A 19,104-nucleotide genomic window follows, 5' to 3' on the forward strand; every position below is an offset into this window, starting at 1 on the left:
AATTAGGAAAACTTTTTCTGCTAGTTAGTTACTTTGCAAGGATTATGTTAATTTTATTAACAGTTAAATTTTAAGTAAAAGTTCCTTTCCTGTCAAATTCTTAACCTCAATTTACTACTTTCGGCCAGAACATATTTTTGGAATCACTCTGAATACTTAATGAGGAGGAGCAGTATTTAAACCGCGAAGTCTACTTGCTGAGTTAGAGAGAATCAGAGTTTCTGATTTGCGCGCGTCTGCCTCTTGGCCACTCTCTCTCTCAAAGCTGTTATTACGCTCGGCCGTACTCAGGCCCTTGATAAGCTTCGTAGTCAAATAAAGTTAAGGGGACAACTCGGTTAGAATGTTGATAGCTTCGGCTATATCTCTTTAGTTAATCTTAGGAACGGGATTTAAATCTTTATTTCCTAGTCTCTTAAGTTCAAGCCCAAGTGTCGGCTTTTATTGCACACTCCAAGACAGAGTTTTGTTAAATCTTATTGCAATAATAAAGGGTTAGTTACCCTTCCATCTTGTTGTTTCTTGTTACACGAACTTAAGCGATTATTTGCTAACGTGTTCTTAAGATTCGTCACTTTCTACAGTAACTGAGAAATACACTAACTAGTGAGAATCTTACAACTTAATTGATACAATGTTACTTGAGAATTACCTCTGCCTAAAACAAAAGACGCTTTCGTGGAGGACATTTTAAGGAAAATTAGCTAATATTTAAGATGTATATGGAGAAGGTTCATTATAAAATGCCTATCCATCCCACCCGCTCACCGAGTTATAATCCTGGCTCGAATAATTAGTATTCTACCTTCCTATCCAGTTTATTACTAGCGGGTCTAAATTTTTAACATATTATTCTTATGCTTATTAAATTATGATGACTGGCCGTTATAACTGTGTTTGGAAATACGACTGTAGAACCATTTTGCTGTTACCCCAAATTCAAATTCAAGAGAGCTATCCGACCAAAGAATGCTTTCGTGGAGGACCTTTTTAAGAGAAACCTGAGACATATTCACTTTAGACATGTACAAAATTACGAAAGCATCCACCCCACCAGTCTATTTGCTAGTATTTTGAGTATGAACCGAACCGAACCGAACTTGCTCAATTAGCTACTGGAGGGTTTGGTCACCAGAAAATGATATAGTGTCCTAGTTCTTCAAATCCTGAACTGTTTTTGTGCTGCCAGCATTTTAGTGGCCAATTCCTAGTTCAGAAAAGCATGCTTCGTCACTCGGTTTCATTAATTTCTACTGGACTGCTCTTTGTCGTAAATGACTAAGTAAACTTTACGTATTCCTTTAGTAAATTCACTCCTTTTCTTGGTTTTGTTTTTAAAGATTTTGATGCAGACGATATAAAAAGCGTAATAAAGTGCAATTTCATCCACTCTCACAAGCATAATTTGTGAAGATTTTGAATTTATCTATAAGTACTGAAACATTTTATTTCATGGATACACAGCGAGCACTTTTGTTCTAGGAAAAAGTTGTGAAAGTCACCGAATTACTGTTCTTATAAATCACAGTTATGATTACTTCTTTGTCTTATTATAAAACTTTCTATTTAGCATTTATAAACATCAAAATAAAATATGCGTTTTGCATGGCAAATATAACTATTCGAAACGTCTCGTTTATTGATAAAGAAATTTAACATAAAATACATGAATTATTTACCTATGCCTAACGCTCACCAGTAGCCAAACGGTAAGATTGTTCAGTTCAAGCTCCGGCAAATGAGCTGGATGCATGGGAGATTTCATGTTTATTTGCATAAGTAATGGGAATATGAGCCAGCTTCCCTTCGAAATGTATCCACGAAATCATCCTTTTCTTTAGACAGGTTACTCTAGTGTGACTTGCCGTGATCAAACAGTTCTAATAGAAACCCAGTACGTTGCATAAAAGGAAAGTATTAATGCATATTTCAGCTTTTTAATACATTACTAACTGTAAATCAAAACTTGAAAAATCAGTCATTAATTCTGAAATACCTATTTTATGTAAATGTAAATGAAAAATATATAATTTAAAATAGAAGAATAAAAGCAATATCGAATACAAAATTAATATGTAGATACGCTATCATACATTTAACATTTATTTAGTTTCAGAAAAATTTTTGTTTTGTAAATAATGCAATAAAGAAGCTTTTAAACCCCGATTTAAAATAAATTTCGTTGGAAATAAATCAGATTGATTAGTTTCAAAAACAAATATCTGTTAATAACTTTCGCAAATTTCCCAGTCTTTTCTCGGTTATTTGTTTCCATATCGAAAATGCTGCATTTTATGATAAGCATAAAATAACCGAAAATTAGGTGCTTTTTCATTTTTGTACTTTTAATTTTCATTAGCACTAGAATGGAAAGACACGTTTTCTATGCTCCATCCCTTGACGAAAATGAGTTCCACCAGGGTAATAACCCACCATCACACAACGCATTAATATCCACGAGCAGTCACCTAAAGAGAACCTTCACGAAAATAAACGAGAGCATTTGCTCATCGCGCATATGTTTTAAGAGGGTGAGATCACGTGAGAGTTTAATCCTCAAAGTCGCCTTAGTGTCTTCGCTTATCTGCGTGGACGCTAGATAGTTTGGGATGAGAGAAGGACATTAGCAAGGGCTTACGACTTCGATGAGCTGCGACAGCTTGAGCTTGATGGAGACCGTCAGGGCCTCCGAAACATTGATCACCGGACGCACCAATTTGTTGTACCTGGAGATGAGGTCATCATACAGCCGCTTGGCATCCGGGTTCCCCTCTGAAAAGAAATGAAGAAAGATTATATCGATTAAACATTATATGCGCAAAAAATGTTATAAAGATACTTTTATTTCGCGATTAAAATAAAAGTTAAAGAAATTTTCAATCCGTATGGCATGAATAATACCACTGAAGATAAAAAATAAGCAATGATAGATAATGATGATTTTTTTTAGTACTTAAGGATGTGCTAGAAAGGTACAAATATAAAGTAATAGAAAAAGTACAAACAACAGAAGAAAGATGCATTATTAAATTATTGTTATGCATTTTATACTTAGATAGGTGATTTTAGTAGAATTGTAAGTAAGATTGTTGTATTTCTTTTGCAGCATGAAAAATCTAAAGAGAAGCTATGCCGGAAAGGTAAGAATGCAGTGGAAAGTCTAATATTTAGCATTGAGTCAATGGGTACCTTATACTCTAGCATACAAAGTTCTAACAAAATCATTTTGTCACCACTGAATTAATTCAAACAGACTAGCACTTGATACCTATATATATTCAAATTAATGGATTCGGGGGCTTCTTTTCATATCTGAATTGATTTCATACTAGAACTCTCTCTTTAATCTAAGGGATATTTAAAAAAGGAATGTCTTGGTGGTCCTTCTATTAAATTTAATTAAAATTTTGTTGAAATTTTATAAAGTTTTTAAGAATGGTATGAATTAATACCATGCTAATATTAAGCATATTAGCATATTGCTTAATATTAGACAATTTGGATAATTTAAGCGAATTGATTCAGAAAATTTAATTCGATCATTTAACTTCACGATATACAATCACGAAGTAGTGAGGCTTTTGCTTCTCTGTAAGTTTGCTCTAATGTTTCTTCTCTTCTGTCCCATTAATTTGCAAGGATTTATTTATTTTTATTTAACGAGTTATTTTATTTTTAAGTATCTTCACTGTTATTCTCCCTTTCCGTTTTCTTGCCAGAATGTTAATTTGTATTTCTCGCTTATTGAAATGAGGTAGAAAGAGACAGCAGAGAAAGAGAGAGTTTTAGATTGTGTAATCAGAGCATGTTCCGGCTACTAAAAGCCAAGTTACTAGTTGCAGCTCTACGATAGCAGCTTCTCTTCGGCGTTGCGTAATTCTTGCCCTAGGTGTTTCTCACACCGGTATAGGTTTGAGCCAACATGCGCGTTAATCATTTCAGCGTATCCTTTGGGCTAGCTTAAGATTTAACTTAGTTTTAAATTTGAATTCCTTATCTTTTGAGTTACACAATAAATACTGGCTGGTTTGTAAGCGCAAGATGTTAAATTGTTTTGAGTTCTGAATTAAATTATCTTTTGCATTCCTCTTGCGTTCACTGTCTTCTTACTGGACATAGCAGTAAGACGCTAAATATCCAGTTTGACTATCGAATCCTGCTTGCTAAGGATATAAGGTATTTCTCCCACTTCCCTAGCGTGCCTTCGTGGTGTAACGGTAGCACGCTGGGCCGGTATTCCAGACGTCCGTGGTTCGATTCCCGGCGAAGGCGGTTGCATATTTTTCATCTTTTCTGCTTCCAATTAACCTAATGACTCTACAAGTGGCGCCCGAACTAAAAGGGTCGTGGATGATGATTCTCCGCACACAAAATTTGGCGACTAGGTTCCTTAAAACCTTAGTCGCCCTAGGGGGCGTATGTCCCGCACTTTCACTACTTTAAATGTGTCTCAAGAAATTTCAGCAAACTATGGAGATTTAAAACTTACTCCTTAAAATGGATTAGGAAGTGCAAGACCCTGTCGATTTGTTTTTCTTAAAATAAGCGACTAAATGGCAATAATACGTTCGAATTTGGCCCCTATAGCCCAAGGAAAAAGGATAAGAAGGGGAGTATATAAGATATTTCTCCCACTTCCCTAGCGTGCCTTCGTGGTGTAACGGTAGCACGCTGGGCCGGTATTCCAGAGGTCCGTGGTTCGATTCCCGGCGAAGGCGGTTGCATATTACAATCGCTTTGAAGCTAAAAATCTGCTTGCGATTTATAGATAAGACACACTAACGATATGCAATGAATAAATATTTCAATAATCTGCTTGTAGAGACTTGTAGGTATTTTTTGGAAGCAAGCAAGATCAAAAATTAGCAACGCCTTCGCCGGGAATCGAACCGCGGACCTCTGGATACGCGCCCAGCGTGCATGTCAAGAACCACGAAGGCATGTCAAGAAGAGAAATACTTTATATGCTTATAATGAATGCTTTAAATAATGGGGGAGGGAAAGGATAATTTCATGAAATTTTTCTGAATAAGGCAAAACCTTCCTTCTTTAGTTGAGACATTTAATGGCCTTTGGCATCTACATATTAGTTTTCCAATTTACCTTGTTAAAATACGATTACGTATTTACTCATACTCATACTTCGGCAATCATTACTCTCAAATATGAGTTAATATTATCTTACCCCAGCTTCTTGGTATTTACGTCACCTTCTCTAAAGATCAGTTGGAAATTCAAAGCAATGTTATTTACTAGTTGACATAGTAAATGTCCACGATGCCCATCTCGCAATTTATGCCCATGTCATATAACGACCTTTTGTCCACATTTCAAATACAGATTAGGTAAGCTATCCAATCTCAGCATTTCAAATGGAACTTGGGTAAGCTAGGAAGTCATTTGTCAGGCTTGTAATTCACCTCTTTCTCCGAAAGGCCGAAATGAATATCACAAAATTTATTGGCGTTTTGTTGATTGGAGGTTGGGTCCAACATTAATAAAGTTTATCTCGTTAAAACGAACATATTTATCGAGTTCCTAGAGACAATTGTTTAGATTATATTTTGGATTCTAAATTGCTTAGAAACGCATGTTGCTTTAAAATCTAATCTTTAGAGAAAAATATTCCACCATTTTTGGTGCCTGTTATTGGAGATGAGACGTACGATAGCATCTACTTCTCTAGTTTCAGAAGGTATTAACAAATGCATAATGGAAGAGCCCTGTTGCACAATTTGACTTTGTCACAGTCACGAACACTTTGGCTAGTTCATTATTCATAGCTGAATCAAATTACTTTACATACATTTAAGCTTCCTAACATGTAACTGAAATTCGAAATGCGGCTTAATATCATTAGGATTTTAAAGCTTATCGGGACTAAATTCAGCAGAATGAATTCGGTCTATGGCCAGCATTTTATTTTAGCGAATGTTAACTTTCAAAAGAAATGATTTAAATTTCGAATCTGGCAATAAGATAATAAGAGCATTTCCCTCACCTGCTCTTGCAATTGCAATTGTCTATATGAAAATTCTTTAATATGAACGTTCTGAATTCGACTTCAACAAATGGAAGGCTAATTTGAAAAGATTCTTGAATCATATTACTCTGCATCTAGTGCCACAGTTTAAAATGATAGATTAAAATATGTCAGCAACTTTAAAATCAGTAATTGAGGATTGTTAATTCTTCTACAGTCATGTAGGTCGGTGAAGCCAGAAATCTCGTGTTTTTCCCTCGGACTCTTATTATGCAATCATCAGTATATAGATCAAATAATTCGAAGCTCTCGAGTTCGACTTAAGGTAAACGCGCAGATAGTATTTCGAAGATTTCTTCAAGTGTCGTCTTTAGTAACACCATAACTTTTTTAATAGTAGAAATAACTTTTTAATTAAAGTAGTTTGAAAGATAATTTATTTACTATACACTTGCATTTATTTTTCTGTTTTAGCAACATTACTTTATTAACTTGCTTTCATTATAATGGGCATAAAAGATTTAAGTGAAAAAGTTGACACATGTCTTTCGCTTAGTAGTTAAATCATAAAATTGACGTTCTTTGTATTCAAGAATCCTAAAAAGTTAATAAAATGTTTACTCTTCTATCAACCTGATACAAAGTCTGATGTCTACTTTTTATTTTAATGACTTTTTACTTTTTATTTTAAACCTTTCAGGAAGAGCGTTCCATATACGCATTCCCTAAAAACGTCTCTTACAGCCGGGCGTCCCATCCACGCATCACTAGAGATTGCACTCAGAGGACGGGTGATGCTTGTATGTGTATACGCATTTTAAACTGGAATGCTTTTCTGAAGGTCACTAGATGGCATCCTATGAAACCTGTGAAATCCTATGAAAGGAAAACAGTTTTAGGTTCCTGATCTTGAGTTTGATATATTCTGCTTGACTTTGGTATTTTACTCATCAGCTCTTGCGAGGGTGGGGAAGGAGGGAAAGTGTAAACAGAGGTGAGCTCTTTAAATCGCTGCGTGCTAATGAAAACATTATCGTATCTGATTTTATATCTAATTCCTTTTTTTATTCTATTTTTTCCTCTACTATGTACGGTCTTTTAGGGTTACTGTGCAGAGTTTTTTTACGTTTTGCATTGCCTTTAGATATATTTCTGTTCCTTCTTTTTTTATTTAGGAAAGCCTCACCTCCAGTATATTATGGCGGGAAGGCGCTATTTATCAGAGGAAGAATACCCTCGTATGGTTAGTGAACCATTTAAGTAACGCAAATGAGAATACTGATTCATTTTCTAAAGAGTTAAAAAGTGATACTTTTTCTAACAGTTACAAAGTGATACTTCTCTGTGCTTCGAGATTTACCACACTCGTTTTCATTTTAAATTTTGTTAATTCTTACCGTAAATAGTCTTTATTGTGTTCTTTTTATTAATTTTAAACTTTATTGATAGATTTTATCAATTAAAACTTTGTAATAATTTGAATAGCGCTTCCGAAAATTCTTTTACAAGATAAGCAATTTTTTAAGTCTATTTTCATGCAAAATAAAGAAAAAAAAAGTTCTTAAGTGCTAATTTTAACATATATAAGAACTCAAGTAATAATCTAAAATGATACCAAAAATGACGATGCTAGAAGCGAAACGTTTTTCCTCTGATTTATTTATTTATTTTTTTTTTTTTTATAAAATTAGGCTTAGCAATGCAAAACCTACGTTTTGCACGGTGACTGCCTTCGATTCCCTTCCGTCCCGCACGAGCGTCTTAAACAAAGGTGCGCCGTCGCGAAAAGGTTATTGTTTAACTTTTTTTTTTTTTTTTTTTTTTTTTGCAATGAAACTTCGCTTTATGATTTTATTTTAAATTTTTTAATGAATATGTAGTTGGAAGATATTAAAGACTAAAAAAGTCTGAAAGCTTTCAGATTTTATATTACGCCCATACAGGGCTTTTTTATTAAAAAAATTTGAGAGACACGTATACCTTTCGATAGCATTTGGGCTAATGCCATATGGTGCTAAAAGTATATAGCCGCAGTAAGATAGCTTCCCCGCAAAGCAGGATTAGGGTTGCCAGAAAATGTAAAGGAAGGCAGGGTTGCCAGATTTGGAGCCAAATCGTCCATTTGGCAACAAAATAGGCGATATGTCATAGACGGATGGAAAACATTCTAGAACAGTGTTTCCCAACCTTTTTTGTGCTATGCCCCATCTAATTCTCTATAAAATTTTTACGCTCCCCCTAACATATACATAATTTTTAATATTTAAAAATTGAAATATTCACGAAAGAAACTTGAATGATAGCTTTTAGGAAGATATGACTACGAAACTTTGTGAGCAAACACAGTAAGTGAACTTTCAAAACATGGAGAACTGAAATTCAAGAAAAAACTCAAAGTTTTTTTATTTTAAGTAATAGTAATTTTTATTATTTAAATTTAGCGAGTTTCTTGTGCTTGATACTTGCTGCAAAGAAATTTTATGTCAGGTTCAAATTTAGATAACTTGAGTCTCAAGTCTTCTGGTTTCAGTATATCCAACCGCTTTTTTTTTTTTTTTTAAGCATTTATGGCACTAAATCCGCATTCAGCAAAATATGAAGATGGAAAAGGTAACAATAGTTCTCTTGCAAATTTTGTTGCATTTGGATATCTGATTCTGAGTCTCTGGTTTCCTCACAAAGCTATGTCATCGCTCCTTTTATATTAAATAACGTTTTAATTGACTCCTCATTTTGCATTTATGCGAGTTCTTCTTTTTACTGCATATTTGAAATATCAGTCATATCCACTAGCATTGGCTGCATCATCCAAGTTGGAAAATCAATTTGTTTTAAGTTACAAAATCTTTTAAATCAGCCGATAAAATTTTTAGATAATCGACAATAACAAGTATAGCGGTAGTCACGTCACATTTTTGGAGCCAATGAGACTTTTCAAAATTTTTGAGTTAAATAGTATATGCCTGACATAATTCAACAGAGATAATGAAACCAAATATCTTCCTTTTGCATCATAAGTTTTATTTGCTCCTTGAAGTTGTTTATTTAACATATTTAATTTTCGAAAGCTATCGGCTAAATAATTCACAATTGCCTTGTTATCATCCGTGAATGGATTTTTCATTTCAGGTTTGTCGCTTAAAAAATAACTAAGAGTATCAAATAGTTCCATAAATCTTTCTAAGCAGTTCCCTTTCGACAGCTTTCTTACTTCAGTGTGAAATACAAGTCTCATATAGTCTTCATTTTGTTCTTCATAAAATAACTCGAAAAGACGTTCACATTTGGCCCTAGCTTTAATAGCATTGATACACTTTATAACCGAATTTAGTGCTTCCTTTTGACCAGGCGAATTGTTTTTAGATACCAGGTTTTCTCTGTGAATAACACAATGCACAAGAAGCATTTCTGGATTCTCATCTTTTATCAATTTTAAGCAACCCTTTTTCTTATTCCGGGCTTTATTTTATTTTTCAACCATCATATTAGGAGCACCATCTGCAGTACAAAATGTATTATATTTTTTATTGGTATATTTTTTATATCTAAGTAATTTTTTAGCTTACTATAAATATCTTTGGAGGTAGTGGTGCTTTCTAATGATTTACAGAACATTTCTTCGGCAAAATTCCCTTTATGAATATATCTTACATAAGTTACAAGTACGGCCTCACTGTCTCTCAAAGTTGGTTCATCCATTTGCACCGAAAGTTTTCTTGTCTTCAGCTTTTCATCAAGTTCTATTTCAATATCCTCACTCATTTAATCTTTCTTCTGCAAACAGTATTGTTATTTAGTGGCATAGCTTTAACATCTTTGTCATCTTTTTCTAGAACAGTTTTAAATGCTGATATTGACGGTTTGATTTAATTCTCCCCTATAGTACGGCTTTTCCCAGATTAAGCGATCAGTAATGAAATTTGATAAATAGCCTCAAGAGCACGATTAACAGTTGCATTATGAGCAGTAAATAGACACTTTAATATTACTCTATTTTCAAAAAATTTCCTTAAAGTGTGAAAATAATTCGAATCTGAATTAATATCAGCATCATGTTTCGCCTTGTTGCACCTCAAGACGACCTAGTTTCATTGATTTGTTGGTCAGGCATTATTGGCATAAAAGGACAAAAGGTGATCGTTTATGGACCGGGTATGAAACCAAATTTTAAATATATCTCCGAATACAGACGAACGTTTTTTCTTGCTTGCACCCCTCATTTCACTAAGGGCTGAAAGAAATAAATATAAGATCAATATAAACAAAGCTGAAAGCAGTTGCTGTTACCATTCAAGGAAAGAATAATATACCGGTTGCCATTCCTACAGTAAAAAATAAAATAAATTCGTTGGCTGAAATGTGCAAGAAACGTCTGGAAAACATAATGTGTCAGTTATTTAAATGCCTTTAAAAGCATTTAAATGTCCATGTCTACAGCGAGAATTCTTCATAAATTAATTAAAATGCACCGCAATTTAAAAACTTTTTTACGTATACATCAGTTACATATTTCTTTATTTTGGGAATAAAAAGTGAAATTTCGAAAAAGTTTGACTTATGAAACATATTTAGAACATCCTTTGTTCCCTTAAACTCTGGACGAGTCCATTTTTGAATTGCCCTCCTTAACAGTCGCATTGCACACTTGTGGGGCGTGGGCCCCAAGTTGGGAAACACGGTTCTAGAATGGATTCTTACTGGTTTGGCCCTTCACGAAAGCTGCCCAAAACCTACGATAGCCTGCACTCGGAGTAGCAGTCGATCGTGAGTCGATCGAGTGTCTCGTAGTCTGTCGAGTTGATCGTCAGTCTAGTGTCGAGTTAGTCGTCGAGTACACCGCGATTTGTAGCGTGGAGAGACTCGAGAATACGTTGAGTTCCGAGACCGAGTCGGGAACTGAACTCTTGTGTTTTACCTTGAAGCTTCCTTCACCATTATAGCCTGAAAGCTGTGTTGCTGATTGTTTCAACGTGTTTGTCGAATTTTTTCGACGACTGTAAACATGTTTTTGTATCTGTTCTCAGTAATACGGGCTAAATAAATTGCGTTTTGATATTTTAGCAAATGTCGTTGTTAATCACTCCAAATCCACGTACCCAGGCAAAACCTAACAATATTTAAAAATAGCATGTCTTTAGAATTTCCGAAAGACAGTCTTGCGCGCTGGCGATAAAAATGCTTTATTCCTTACACTGTTGCCACTGCTCGTTTTGAAATAGTGGATTTTTGTAATACAAATTCGTTAAAGTTTTACAAAATATGAAATAAATCTAATTCGTAATTCCAAAACCGTTGTTTTCTTACAATGCAGAAATAGACATACATTCATGCAGATTCTTCATTACTTAGTTTCTTTAAATGTAATAAAGGCGATAATATTTGGTGATAACAATCTGAAAAGTGATTCAGACATTTAAAGTGATTCAGACAAAATGCCGTTTCGACACTAATAGCCCTTCCGAGTTAATTCCCATTTGGGCTAAAAACTGTAGAACTCTATTTTATAAGAACAGAAATATGCCAGTATTTTGATTTCAGAAAAGGAAATTACAGTTGTTGCTCCTAAAATTACAACTGGCATTACAGCTGGATGCAAAGAAGGATCTTTAAAGCAGTTTGAATTTTCCTGCTTAAAAGACACAAATATCTTTGAATGAATATAAAACTGCACACTTGAAATCAGTTTTGAAGCAATAATTTATATTGGCGTGATTCATAATGACTTGTTCTTATTATAGAAATATTAGACTAATATTTAATTTGTACCATATATATACAAAACATTTACTTAAACATCATCATACAACAATCCAATATCCAAATCCTAAATTGGCGCCTTGAATTAAAATCTTAAGAACTTTTGCCTTTTATTCTAATTTTTTAACATTATACTTGACTTGGTATTATTAAAAATTCATTCATTCTAAATTCTAAATTCATAAATTATAAATCGTATTCATCACATACAGCAGTTTAGCACTAAAAAAATCATGATTTTTACTTCCTTATACAAAGTAAAGGAAGTATTGTAATCACAAAAAATTCCGGGTATCATATTTCAAGGAAAATATCCATTTTGAGTGCCATCCAGTGCAATTTAAAGATGTTTTTGCGCGACATTTGTCAGAATAAAGGACTCTTACCCCAAACGAATTACAAAACTGATTTAAATTGGATTCAAAAGAAATTTTTTGGTGGCATCTGTACGTACGTATGTATCTCGCATAACTCAAAAATGAGTAGCCTCAGAACGTTGAAATTTTGTATATAGGACTGCTTTAACATATAATTTATGCGACTCCATTTTTTGTTGCAATCGGTGTCACCAAAACTACATATATATATATTCACTCTGTTACTCTGCTCAGTGAGCTCAGTTGTTTTTATTCTTACATGTTGCTAAATTGTGCATTTTTTGCTGATTGAATTATGTTGTTTTTTATCTTCCGGTTAAGGCTTTTATGCTTTTAATTAATCTGCATGGAATATTTGGGTTTGTTTTTGCGTAAAAACTGTAATTTTAATTGTAAAAATTGTTTTAACTGTATTCGTGTTTTGTGTTTTTCTATATCTTTCAATTTTTAATGAAAATATTTTGAATTTTATGTATTTTTGCCTAGTCGCGAAGTGAGAACTGAATTAATTGAATGAGAAATATATCTCTCATGAAATTCGAGGAAATAAGTCTAAATGAAATGCAGGGGAAAAATACTTATAATTTAATATTCCGTACAAGGAAGTCATGTGGTGTACACATCAGATTTTTCTTATTTGCATTGAGAAACAAATTTTATTCAGACAGACTGTTTCTTCTTATCTAGACAATTTTTTTGAAATCAAATCTTTTACAAGGTTCTTTTCAATAAGTTACTTTTTTTTTTTTTTTAAGGAACCTTATTCGAATAGTTAAAATAACAGGAAATAGGAACATAATTTTCAAAATTAAAACATTTTAAATCTATGACTACTGAACATTTTTATCATTGACATAAGATCATATGCTTCGTAAATTAATTATTAAGGTGTTTAATAATTGTAACTAAATGGTGTTAGTGTCATTTTTAATTCATTACGAAATGAAAAAATTAAAATTATGAAAAATATTAAAATAAATGTAAAACTGCAATTCTATTTTGCTGATAAATACTCTATTTATTGTCTAGCCTGAAAACTGCGTTTTTTTTTAACTGACAGCAATTGTGTAAAAACAAGTTTTAATAAGCTCGAACAGTTTTCATTTCTCATTCGTCGTCTCTTTTTACTGATAATTTCAGATAATTAGAGTAAGGATGAAAAGATTAGGGAAGCATTCCTCCTCCTTATATCTGAATTACAAAGATTTTTTAATAATTTTAGCCTTCACTTTTATCGCTTTTGTTTTTGAACATGCAAATTGCAGTGCATGCATCCTCTACTTGAAGACAGGTAACGAAAGCAAACAAAAATTTCCTTATTTTGTTTTGCAACGCTTTATTACCGAGATTTACTTATAATGCAAGCTTTCCTGAGTTGCAAGAAATACGCTATATAAAATTTTTAATTTTCAGGGTCACAAATTTGAAAGTCAAAATATATGTGATTGCAACGAAAGTGTTCCACCCAAAATTTTCTTAATAAAGTCAGGGGAGAAAACATGAAAGTAGTACATTTAGTGCGGCTAGTAATCAGACACTTGTGGTCTTGCATTATCTTGATGGAACATTACCTTTTTGCGCCGGTACTTAGTTCGACGTTTTTCAACTTATTCCAGATAATTTTCGTGAATAATACCACGGCAATCCCAGTAGACAAAAAGCATGATCTTTTTGTTAGTCACATTACGCTTTGCGACGCTGCCGGCGAGGTTACCGGGTACAGACCAACCCCCTTTCAGGCCTGCATTCTCGAAGTAAATCCACTTTTTATTACTGGTTGCAATCTGGCCCAGAATTTTGTTCTTGTACTATTCGAGCAGATTAGTGCAGGACTGACCATGTCTGTCCTTATCTGCTTGAGTCAGCTCACGCGCCATCCAGCGATTGAACTTGTACGTCAAGTTTATGCATTGCATAGCACGATTGATGGACATGGCACTAACGTCTATCTACTTAGCTCTCGAGGGCTTGCATACTGACTGATCTTCTTTCACAAGTTCTCGTAAACGGACCTCATAACACCAGTAGGCTGGCCAGAGTGCTGTGCTTCTTGAATGTCATATTTCTTATTTTTGAACTTTCGGTACCAAGAATTCACCATGTCATATGATACAGCATTAGTACCTAAAGCTGTATACTTGATTTGGTGACATTCTGTAGCTGACGTTTTGAACCAGAACTGGAAGTAAATGATGGTTCTAATCTGGTAGCGTGATAGTTCCATATCAGACATCTTGTACTTAATGATAAACATATTTCTTTTATAAATTTTACAACACAGTATTCTAAAGCAAGTCTCTTCCTTTGAAATGTCAAAAATCGTTTGACAAAATACGATAAAACACGCCAACGCAAACTGTTTGCGTAGAGGGTATTTGAGGAGAGGCTGCGGGAAAATTTTTTTTAAAACCCGATATTTATAAATGATGATATATATATCATTATGTATAAATATCTGATGATATATATATTCTAATCTGGTAGCGTGATAGTTCCATTTCAGACATGTCTGAAATGGAACTGAAATGAGTTAGATGTCTGAAATGGAGCTATGACGCTACCAGATATATATATATATTCCTATAATAAAAAAGAAAACAAAAACAGTAATAGGAGCAATGCTCAGAGCAAAATATTATTTTCTGATAGTTCCGTTGAGATTGCATCCTTTATTCAACGACGTTATGAAAAAAAAACTTTCTTTTCTTTATGTTCATAATAAGGAAAGCAAAACATACGAAAAATACAGTCCAGGTCACAAATGAAAAACGCTAGCTTCCCATTTAAAAAATAACAGCAAAGCATTAGTACAAGAATCTTTGTTTAGAATATTTTACTTCGAAAACTTTAGGAAAATGCATATAAAAACAGCAAATTCGCATAAAAATACATTTTTGAAGAATACAGAACGGGACAACACATTTGGTTTGACCATGACATAAATATCTAAAACCAGCAAATTCGAAGTTACTTGAAAATATATTTTTTAACGAATATAAATATATATGGAGAGAAATAATTTCGCACTATGTTATAATATTATATTATATAGCTCACGTTATATTTCGAAAAATTGCAAAGCTTGAGTTAAAAATGGTGATGTTAGAACGTTTCAGGAGAGTTCAGCTAAATTGCTTAAAGACCTTAAATTTTGAAGTGTTAAACTTAAAATTTTCCAAGGAAACATTGACAAGTACATTATTCGATTTACATAATGGCTCTGAACTATCTGAAAATGCTTTTTAAACCGTTTTTACTTCCTTATACGAAGTAGAGTAAGTACTGTAATCCCGAAAAATTTCAGATATCTTATTTTAACGGAAATTTCCATTTCTACCGTTACCGAATCCATTTAGACGATTGTTTTAAATGACGTCTGTATGTATACACATATTAAAGGACACTTTTTATCAAAAAAAATCGTAAAATAGATTTAAAAGATGTTCAAAAGGGGTTATTTTCTCCACGTCTGTAGGTACGTCCGTCCGTAAGCATGTATGTATCTCGCCTAACTCAAAACCGATTAGCCATAGAAAGTTGAAATTTTGTACATGGGCTTGTTATAAACACATAGTTTTGCACCTATATTTTTTATTTCAATCGGCAGAGCCAATCATGTATATATATCTATATATTGTTAGAGCTAGATCATAAGTTATGAACAACACTCCATTAAGAAAAAAGAAATTTGTCCATTTAAGCCAAAAGACTCATAAACTAAGTCGAAATGAGTTAGATATTCTTTTTCAATTTAAGTTACTGATTAAGAACAGAATTAAACCAAATCCTTAAGAAAAATATTCTCCGACAAGTCCTTACATGAAAGAAGACGAAACACTCTCACTTAATTGCGTTATTGTTGATTGATAGAAGATTAGTTTATTCCTCTTAATCTGCAATCAATGACATTCACTACGTTTTCAGTATTTAAAATTTTTACTTTTGAATTTGGTATTTTTGCGATTCAATATTTTTCATTAAAGATTTGAAATGATTTTCACCGCAAGAGAGGACTAGATTGTACTGATTTAAAATTCTAATTAGAATACTAAGTAAAATGATTTTTCTTTTAATAATTCTTGCTTTACTTGAATTTCTTTTCCTTGGAGATGATATATGAAAAACCGTTTTTAATAGATACACATCTACTCTCTTAACTGCCTTAAAAGTCCTTACCCATCCTTAATTTTCACAGTCGTTGGTCGTAGTTATATACTTCATATTACAAAAGCGTTTTATATGACGAAAATATTTATACTTTAGCAATGTGAAATTAAAAAAATAACTTTCAACAAATAGAGCAACCTATCTGTTAATACGGTCTCCCGTTTTTATATTTATTTATATTTGGTTAAGTTTTATACTCGTTATGAAAAAATAAAATTGTAAGAAGATTGACCTTGTACGGCAAACATTTTCAGGGATATTTAATTTCAAAATTCGCAGTTTTTGATGTCATTTTCAGCTTGCCTTGAGATATCCATTTTTCAAATTAGAATAATTCGAAGAAATAAGGCTAAATGAAAAGAAAACAAAAAATTGTGTATGGTTTAAAAGATCGTACAAGAAAGTAATGTGGTGTCCACATTAAATTTTTTGGTATCTTTAATGTATTGGTGAATGAAATCTAAACTTTATTAACCTTTGATTAATTCAGCTCTTTTTAATGTAAGAACTGACTAATTTTATTTTTTATTTTCTGCTCAACTACTATCTCGTAAGAAGAAACAGAACTCTTAACTGCAGCAAATATTTTACGTACTATAGTGACACGAAAATAAAATGACCTCACCTAGACGATGGCCTTATATTTTTAAACGAATTTCAGACAAAAAACGATTAACTTGCATAAGCTTACAATACTTGATTTTTTTGTGTACAATGAGTTTATTTTATTAAAAATTTTAAACGAGAATTAAAAGGTAAGAGTGCCATATTTTGAAAGGAAACTAATCATACATACAAATACCGTTTGCACATTTTTTAGGCAATTGTGCTTTATAAAAAATTGCTTGGAAATATTTTTTTAAGTTCAATTATATTTCTAAATGTACAAATTATCGTGTGCAACATGACAGCTTTGTTTCAACGAGAAATGGTGTTTTTAAAAGCGGGAATGGATGGAAGGCTATGTTTGAGCTCTTTCCGAAGAAAATTATCCGCATCTAGTTATTAAAAAAAGCTGTAAAAGGCATAATGTAAGCTGCGATAAGTAATATTTTCATCAAGAAAGTAAAAGAACGTGAACGTTTGGTTTCAAGTGAGAAAATTGTTCTAAACACATATCCAAAGAAAACGTTGAATGTTTCGAGTGCTGTAAAGATAAGGTCTCTAATGTTAAAAGAAAATCCGCCAAATTAAGCTCGGTGCTAACAGTAAACAAGGTGATTAATATTGATTTGAACCTTGAAAAGGCGAAAAAATATAACCTAAATACAGTACAGTAGGTTTTATTCAAAGAAATTATTCTCGTTCTGAAGTAATCATATGACCGACATTATTTTTTTAATGGATTCACTGGCCTTACCTTTTCTGAAATCTAAATTCCAGAAATGCCATTATTTATTTACCAGCACATTATTTATAAATTTTCATTTCACCATTTTTAAGTTCATTAACACATATACCAAAATACTAAAAATGTCAGATCCAGAAAGCCTTATTTAGAAGAAAGAATGTACAATAATATATTGCATTTTTATTACCAAATGCTATTTCAAAAATTGGTTTTAGAATTGCAATACATTTTTACAGAAAATCTGAAAAATAAGTAATCTAAATAATTGTCTTTTAAATGTTCTAATTGACGAGCATTGGCAGATAAACGGATAATAGATTGGAGATAATATTAAGTAAGATTTTGGAATATAAGCTAAATTTTAGGCGAAAAGTTTTATATTTTTATACGATCGAGTGTTTTGGAAGCAACAATTTTCTGCGATATTTGTGGAAACAACACAAGATTGATCACAATAATTTTCAGAAAAGAAGCAATTTTGTTTCTGCTGTGGCTAAAACATAATTATTATTATTTCACGGAGAGAACAAGGATGTAAGTGAAAAACTGTAGAGTTTATGTAACTGTAGAGTATACTTAATGTATAAACTGTAGAGTATATTTAATGATATTCTTAATAACTATAGGGACCATTTCAAAAAGGGATGACTGAGAATTTCGTTACTGATATAGTCATTTTGCTCGAATCATTTCATGAACAATTTGAGATAAAATGAAAGCTTTGATTCGATTATTAATGAAAGTGCTTAACACCATCTCTAAGTTTGCTGTTAAGCACGTACGTGCTTAACAGTAAACTTAGGAGGGTTTAACATGCCCTGTGCTGTAGTTAATATTCAAATATAGCTTTCAAAATGGTATCAGTAAGATACGACTTCTGAAATAATCCCATTTCAGGAATATCGTCAAGTTTTACATATGCTTATAAAGGTATGCAAACTATAAACTTCTTTGAAATAATGATTTGTTTGGGGAACTCAGAATTTTAAAGTAATCTAATTAATGGCTAGGTATTTATTTATTAAAAGTTTTTTTTTTCAATTTCATTTGAAGCTAAGGATGTTTATGTGCTGAGTTACATTTTTTAAAGTTACGTTATTAATTTATGTTTTAATAATTTATGCAGGGTATCAGTTAATTAACAGATAAATTAATATAAAAATATTTAAAGGAACTTCATTCGTGGCAAATGCTTTTAAGTATGAGATTTCAGCGTCCTTTCGGCGTGCTTTTTCGCAAATTAATTTGTTACGAGAACCAAGATTTATGCTTTTTTGAAAATATAAATCCTTGATGAAATTTTAATTTATCAGAGCGGAGAATTTAAGAAATGATGCTAATTAGAAAGCCTTCATTTATTTTATACTCTACAGTTTTGTTTAGTACCTCACTAATGGCATGAAAATCTTACGTTGAGCGTGCTGATATTTTGGTATCTTAAAATGCTGTCCGATAATTTATATAAAACA

General features: G+C 32.5%; 1 protein-coding gene across 2 annotated transcripts in view; it reads right to left on the bottom strand.

The window, feature by feature from the left end:
* LOC118191464 (acetylcholine receptor subunit alpha-like) overlaps nucleotides 1–19,104 on the bottom strand; it is a 319,754-nt gene that overhangs the window by 98,515 nt on the left and 202,135 nt on the right. For both annotated transcript variants that reach the window (XM_085825870.1, XM_085825869.1), the window contains exon 2: nucleotides 2,639–2,772. In XM_085825870.1, coding sequence (XP_085681996.1) covers nucleotides 2,639–2,772 — 134 coding nt within the window. The remainder of the gene's footprint in view (nucleotides 1–2,638; nucleotides 2,773–19,104) is intronic.

Source organism: Stegodyphus dumicola, chromosome 10 (genome assembly GCF_044657685.1).
Source record: "Stegodyphus dumicola isolate Sdum_Otavi_A_Nest chromosome 10, ASM4465768v1".
NCBI classification, from domain to species: Eukaryota; Metazoa; Arthropoda; class Arachnida; order Araneae; family Eresidae; genus Stegodyphus; species Stegodyphus dumicola.